Raw genomic sequence first — 7500 nt, 5'->3', positions numbered from 1 at the left:
CCCAGAATGCTACCTTGAGGAACTCCAGCCTGGACAGGAAGAGGGGATGAGAGAACTCCATTTACGGCCACATGTTGGCTGTGACAGGAGCGGAAGTCTGCAAGCCTTGAGTGGAGAAGGCCTTGGATACCACAGGAAGAGAATTTGGTGAGCAGGGCAGGGTGTCAGACCAGATTGAAAACAAGTGATATGTTTCGGGAGATGTCTGTGATTTCACGTCTGGCATTGAGAATCTCCATCCATTGTTGGAAGAGCAGAAGCAGCATATCCAGAGTCGAGTGACCTGGTCTGAATCCAAATTGATGATTGGAAATCAAGCCATTGGAGAAGCGGAAGGACTTCATGTCTGAAGTGATGATGAATTCCATGACCTTGCTCATTGGGAGAAGGTCGATTGGTCTGCAGTTGCAGGGATCTGTTTTTTTCACCTTTTTATGCAGAGCGGTGATATAATCTGATTTCCAAGCAGATGGCAGATGACCTTGAGCAAATGAGAGGGCGAATAGAATAGAAAGAGGTTGAGCAAGAGCAGCAGACCAGGTTTTCAGGACACGTAGGCTAATGCAGTCTGGACTGGTTGCAGAATCTGACAGCAAGCTCTCCACCATGTCAGGAGAAAACGATACAGAGTCCAGGGACAGTTGGGTGTGACTGGGTAAGGTGGGTTCAGAAACCGTTGGGTTTGGGACACAGGATTTAGAAGCAAACACGGAGTTTGGACATTCAGCCTTTTCACATACAGCATCAGCTGTGCGGCCATTTGATGTAAGGGAGGGATGGAGGGGGAATGTACACCAGAAACAGACTTAACGAGATGCCACCAGCATTTGGAGGAGGCAGGTTTGAGATTTCAGACCTGAGGTTCGAAAGATGTTGTTTTCTGGCTCTCCTGAGGGTCGACACGCACTTGTCGCTAGCTTTGTGGAAGGAACTGAGATTGCTTTGAGTTGGATTAGCCTTCCAGGAGGCAAAGGTAAGTTGTTTCAGGACAACTGCCTCACCACAAGCTTCAGTGTACCATGGGCGGGAGAAAGGGTAGGACAACTGAAGACGAGATGGGATAAATCAGAGCACGAAAGAAAGCAAGTTTCTTTGAAAGAATTCCCAGGACGAGTTGATATTTGAGGAAGAAGAGATGGGAGACCAGTCTAGAAGTTGGATGCCTTCTTGATGTCTCTGCCAGTCGGCTTGAGTGTAATGCCAGACTCACCGGTGCTGAGGTGGTTCTGTAAGAACAGCCAGAGAGATGTCTACTTTGAGAAGCATGTGGTCAGATGAACCAATTGAAGCAAAGGAAGAACAGCAGATATTTTCAGGGAAATTGGTCAATAAAATTGGTCCTCGGGATCTTTTTTGGTCTTCAAAGTCTTGGGGAATTAACGTTAAAATGGGACATGATTAATGGGCATATAGTCTTCCTGGCTTCCCAGACTGACTCACCGTGGTTTTCGTTTTTATGAATATATATATATATATATATATATATATATATATATATATATATATATATATATATATATATATATATATATATATATATACATACATACATAAACATATATATTACAGGAGCTATTCTTATGAGACAGAAGTGATTATATTTACAAAGGTTCCAACAAAGGTAAATAAATAATCATGTGCACACTCACTTATGTGTTGGCTCCTAATCATCAGAGTGGGGTGACAAAGTAAGATTGCAGTGGGAAGTGGAGGGGTGGGCGGGTTGGGTTGGTCAAGGGCGGAAATATTTTCTCACATATGATCTGTCCATGGATACTCTGAAAACGGCAAAACATGTGGGAGGAACACATTGGTGAAGTCTGTGGCTCAGACATGCACGTACAAACATGTCTACATATGATGTACCATTGTGGGATTGTACATTTTCGTAATTAATTTTCGAAGTAATTGTTGCCTGCTTCATTTTGTTTGCAGAGTTAGTTAAGTCACTTCAAAAAATTTGTCATCGTACATCTCTTCACAAAACAATCATGACTTGTTCGAAGAGAAACAGAATGGCATGACTGAGCTCCTCCCTCAGGTGCATTCCCTTTACATGATGTGGAAAGGGGTGGTGATGTAAACCCATTCCTTGGTAATTCCTGTGGTGGAGTCTGCGGGCCTATGGGGAAGGGCATGGTGATGTTGCATGGTGGGCGTGATGATGGGAGGTGGCCGTGGGGGTCGGCGAGGGATATGAGGTGTGCACGCCGTCTGAGGCGTCGTAGTAATGCTGGAGTCGGCCGGCTCGTGAGTGTACCGCGTACGGAATAAAGGGGAGCCGCGGGCACAGTACGCTCGCACTCGTGCAACACAGCCCGGCTCGACTGTTCCTCCGCTTCGTGTCTGCCTGCTAAGCTTCTCCCATTTCAGTACAGCACAGTTGGCGAACGAGGATCTTCGAATCGGCGTGTGTAAGGGCGGCAAATGACCCGTGCGGTTCCAGCCTATGGAGCCAAAGGTCTCGCCAGCGCGAACATGGCAAAGAGTCGGTGCATGGCAAACGTACGCGTGCCCGCCTTCGTCGGAATCGACTTCGGCCACGTCGAGTGGGCAACGTTCGTTCATTTGGTTCATTTTCTTGTTCGTTTTGTCGAGGATACGCGTTTCGGCTCGAACGCGGCGTTGGACGTCGCGCAAGCTCTGGAGAATGTCCGAGGTCTCGATGGTCGGGACACAGCAGATGGTCTAGGGGTCATCGCAATGGGCCAGGCACGCACGGCCATGCGCACGGTCTGCGGCGCGGGTCGTGGGCGAGCGTGGCAATGCAATCACTCGGACGGCGGTCTGGGCTCTCGAGGTCGTCTACGGTGTGTGGGCCGAGGGTCATCGCCCATTGTTGCGTTCATACATGGCGGTGTGCGAGGCGATCCTTCCGTCCCGCGTCGAAACCTGCTTGCAATTGATCCGGAAATGACAAGATCAGTGGCAGGGGGGGGGAAGTGAGCGAGGCACGGATCGGGTGTCGAATTGAGTCCACTCGTGCTGGCCGCGCATCGCATTCGGCTGTGCCGTGCAAATTCACGGCAGAGGAGCGTCCGGCACGGTTCAGAGATCATTTTATTTCTGGTCTGCGAGCAGCCATTGACATTGTCTGCGAGCAGCCATTGACCGACATCACATTCGACTCGGTGATCGCGACTGTTTCATCTGTCGAGCAGACACCGGTGACCGCGCAAGTCCGCGCGATGGCTCAAGTGCCGCAGGATGCTCGCACGCCTAGCGGTGCGGGACGAGAGCGCGCACCGCAGCACGGTCGCACCGGGAGCGAAGGGGCACCGCAGCACGATCGCACCGGGAGCGAAGGGGCACCGCAGCAGGACCCCAGTGACCTGGAGATCAGCCTGCAGCCGGGGCATGATGATGCCGGCGAGCCGGAGCAGGAGCCGGGCTCGGCGAGCCGGACCCTTTTGGGTCGGAACGGGTTCCGGTTCGTGCCTCCAGATGTGCCAGTGCTCTCTTCGAGACCTTCGTCGAATACCGAGGGCGAGGCTCTGGCGGCGGGGGCCACGTCGATGCAGCGCGAGCCACCGTTCGTTGCTGGCTGCGGCGATGATGTGCGCTCCAGGAGCGGCGAGAGCCATATTAGCTCTTGCGATGAGTTCCCGCGCTTCGTTCGCGATGAGTTCCCGCGCTTCGGCAGGGTTCGTGAGGCAATGCGCATTGGTGTGGTTCAGGCAGCTTCAACAGGTGGCGGTGGGCCCGTGGCGTTAAAGGGAGTCGCGAGTCGCAGCATCAAGTCGACAACCAAGAAGCGGACTCGTGATGTGGGTTGTGGGTTGTTGTTCATGGCATATGTGCTTTTCCTTGCTCTAGTGATGCAGTTTAATGTTGTTGAAATAAATGCCAGCAGTTCTCGTGTAAAAGTGGATGTGGCGGAGATCAGTCAATGGAGTTGGTGTTATGATCAATGTGATGTGGGGGCGAATAAAGAAGGTTTGTTAGCCTCCAGTTGCTCCAGGCCGCAGGTAATTGCTTTGTCTTGTACTGGGATTTTATCAAAAAAGTGCGCTGTACGGAAAAATGAATTTGCGATGCTTCGAATATTATTCGTAATGATTTATAACGAGCCTATGATTGCAGTGTGGTTTAAGTGGAGTTGCTCCCGTCTAGCGGCCGTGTGGGTCTCGGAGATCGACTCGGAACCAAGTCTGGTGCCCTGGTCGGCGTTACCCCCACCTCTGATTGCGAGCACAACTTGCTGTGTTCGCTCAAGGCCGTTGGGACGGGCGTTGGCGTCTCAACTGATTGTGGTGCGTGAGTTGTTTTGGCGCATTAAATGCATGCAGCCAGCGTCGCTATTCAGCGCCCCCGGCCAAGGTCTTAGGCTGGCGCCACGGCTTCCAGATAGCGGGCTGCCGGCCTTGGGATGTTTATCTACGTCGGGTCTGCCTGGGGGGAGTGGGCCGGAGGCGTTTGATGGGGCCGGAGGAGGTTGGCTCGAGAGGTCGTTACGACCTTGGCCAGGGTCATGTCAGCATGGGCCGCCTGGGGGCGTTTTTGCTGCATAATGCTGCTGTGCTTCTCATTTTGCTGCTTCATATCGGTAACGCGGTCAGACCTGACCTTTGCTGCTCCACTCGCTCGCATCGACACATTATATGATGTGGTGTGCTTTTATGCTTTGCTATTTTCATTTTATTTCCATGATTATTATACGAAGTCCTTTCAGTACAGCACAATTCCCACCTCTGTTTGCTCTTCCTCTTCCTGAACCTGCTGTAGTTGGGATAAAACTCTCTCCATTGACTGTGATATATCAGGACACTTTGCAGCCAAAACACCCTGCACACAATAAAGAAACAGAAGTGAACAATTGTGAACCTCTGATGGAATAAAGAGGAACATCCTGCACAAAATTATATAAATATATACATTTGTGAGAAAAAGCACAGTGAAGATGGTGGGAATTTGTTTAAAATTTTATCATAATCTCTTTTCCTAAACTCGACAGCTGTGTGAGAAAAAGTGCCAGAATGACATGAACTGCTAAAACTGTTTATCAACTGTCTTGAAGGAAGATGGTTGTTGAGGCCTCAGTCACATTTGTTCTACGGCGAGGATACGGCAGCCATACGCCCTGTGAATTGACAGAAACGTGCAGTGGCCGGAGAGAAACCGAGGTGGCCTCAGGGTGGCCGTACGCCATTTGGCTATCTTCTACAGGCCATGGGGTCGCCGTGGAATTATAGCGCGGAGTTATAACTTTTTTCATTTCTACGTTCGCCGTAGCAATTCAACAAGCTGTAACAAAAGAACTGGTAAAAAAAAATAAAAAAAACCCACTCGTTACTGTCCGTCTGGCCGCATGTTCGCCTTAAGGCCCCCCGCGGTCGCCTTGTGGTCACTTTGCGGGCACCTTGCGTCTGCCTTGAAAATTCTATGGCCGCCGCAGGAACGCCCGAAGGTCACCGTGCGACATCAAATCAAAGATCCTACGGCACCCCCACGTTTTCGGTCTCCACAATTTATAAATACGCAGTGCGGCTCCCCGAAAAATAAAAACACATGTGACTGCTACATTGTGTGACCGTGAAAATACTGCGACCGACATATAAATGCTCGTGGCCGTAGATTTTGGAGACCCCACGGCCGCCGTGGCAAATGTGACCTCGGCCTGAGGTTGCCATGATAACATCACCATACGTTCAAATAATTATATAATTATGTGAGGTTGCTGAACTGAGATTACAAAATGTCGTCACACCAACTTGGTATGAAGGAAAGATAGATACATTTTGTAATTTAATTTGCTACAAAATGTTTGAAAACCTAAAATGTCTAACTCCAAACATCAAAACATTTTGAAAGTTTTCTAATATTTTCATGATGTGATGTTCATGTGATTTTTATACTGCACGCTGCTTTGTTACAAAGAGACCAATTAAACACAAGGGATTTTTCAGATTGAGAAGAAGATGAAAAACCCCTCAATTGGGGTCTGGGTGATAGATGGTGATCTTGTTACCTGGATTTGAATATCTTTGTGGCTTGTACAAAATGTGACACACAAGGTCTTGTAATAAACAGGAAAAACCAGGAAATTCATCGGCAAGTTAGTCAAAATGAATGATTCTCCTTTCAAATGCAGAACATGACTGCAGGAAGTATCATTTCCTGTAGTTGAATTTGTGTAACTGATGCATTGCCCTCAAAGTCAGAGCATTAATTTGTCATCTGTTCAGGGTGCTGGCGATCTTAATTTGTAATCATACAAACACATTGATAAATCTCCCTGCCCAGAAACTCACTGATGAATCTCTCTGCCGAAAAAGGCGTTGATGAATCTTCCTGCCTTCAAACTCATTGATGAATCTCCCTGCTTACAAACTCATTGATGAATCTCCCTGCCCACAAACTCATTTAAGAATCTCCCTGCCCACAAACTCATTTAAGAATCTCCCTGCCCTCAAACTCATTGATGAATCTCCATACCTTCAAACTCATTGATGAATCTCCATGCCTTCAAACTCATTGATGAATCTCCATAATGTGGTGAATTAACGTGAATCAAGGGACATGACGCGGGATCACATGTTGTGCGTCTCGCGTATAAGGGGATGTCTCTCTGCGGCACGAGTGATTGTCCCCGGGGCATTGCTATTGACATCGGCTGTCCACTTGATGCTCGTTAACTGAAGGTGCTCATTGACTGGTGAGAATGGAGATTATATCGAACTCCGTGCTTACGCGGATTAGTCTGCAATGGTTAACTGCACATGTATACGTTTCTGCTTATGTACTCCTAGCTGAACCTGTATTTCCTGGTGTGTCCACAGAAGCGGCTCCAATCAAATGGAATAAAGCCTAAACTCTGAAGGTTCATCTCTCGCTCTCATTTCAATTTATTCCATTTGATTTTCTCGGCTCTCTCAACCAAAGATGGACAAGATCTACAAACCAGAGAGGTTCGACGCAGACCCAAACACGACTGACGCAGAAATGAAATGGTCACATTGGTTCTGCTCCTTCTCACACTATCTGACCATCATCGCGGAGGGAGCTGACAAATTTGCCGCTCTCGTGAATCATGTCTCGCCCAGCGTGTACAGGCTCTTCTCGGGGTGCGACACTTACGAAGCAGCGATTGACGTACTGCAGGCGCTCTACGTGAAGCCCAAGAACGAGGTATACATACGACATCTTCTCAACACACGCAAGCAAGCAGCCGGGGGAGACAATCGATCAGTTCCTGCAAGCTCTGAATCAGCTGGGAAAAGACGGCAGCTTCCGGGCCGTAAGCGCCGAGGAACACCGAAAGGAAGCGACACGGGAGGCATTCATCCAAGGACTCAGATCAGCCCACATACGGCAACGCTTACTAGAGAAAGCGCAACCCACTCTTGACAAGGTAGTCGATCAGGCTCGAGCGATGGATACGGCTCAGCAGCAATCTGAGTCATTTGGGACACCAATGCTGCTCATGAACGCTGCTACGATGGGAACCCAAGGAACCCCACTGGCACAGACACAGCCAGACATGAGGGATGGAGAAACACC

At 49.1% G+C, this 7500-nt stretch overlaps 1 protein-coding gene and 1 pseudogene across 2 annotated transcripts in view; one reads left to right on the top strand and one right to left on the bottom strand.

Moving 5' to 3' along the window:
• LOC147033530 (E3 ubiquitin/ISG15 ligase TRIM25-like) overlaps positions 1-7492 on the top strand; it is a 295818-nt gene extending 288326 nt beyond the window's left edge. Inside the window, exon 8 of the mRNA XM_085855883.1 lies at positions 6780-7492. Within this exon, the coding sequence (XP_085712009.1) occupies positions 6780-6781 (2 nt within the window). The 3' untranslated portion in view covers positions 6782-7492. The remainder of the gene's footprint in view (positions 1-6779) is intronic.
• LOC147033529 (zinc-binding protein A33-like) overlaps positions 1-7500 on the bottom strand; it is a 276088-nt pseudogene that overhangs the window by 84811 nt on the left and 183777 nt on the right. The window lies entirely within an intron of this gene.

The sequence above is a fragment of the Eptatretus burgeri genome, chromosome 2 (assembly GCF_056783735.1).
Source record: "Eptatretus burgeri isolate ZD-2024b chromosome 2, Ebu_testis_v1, whole genome shotgun sequence".
NCBI lineage: Eukaryota > Metazoa > Chordata > Myxini > Myxiniformes > Myxinidae > Eptatretus > Eptatretus burgeri.
Note: the sequence above shows the minus strand (reverse complement) of the source record. Positions and strands in the feature narration are given on the sequence as shown.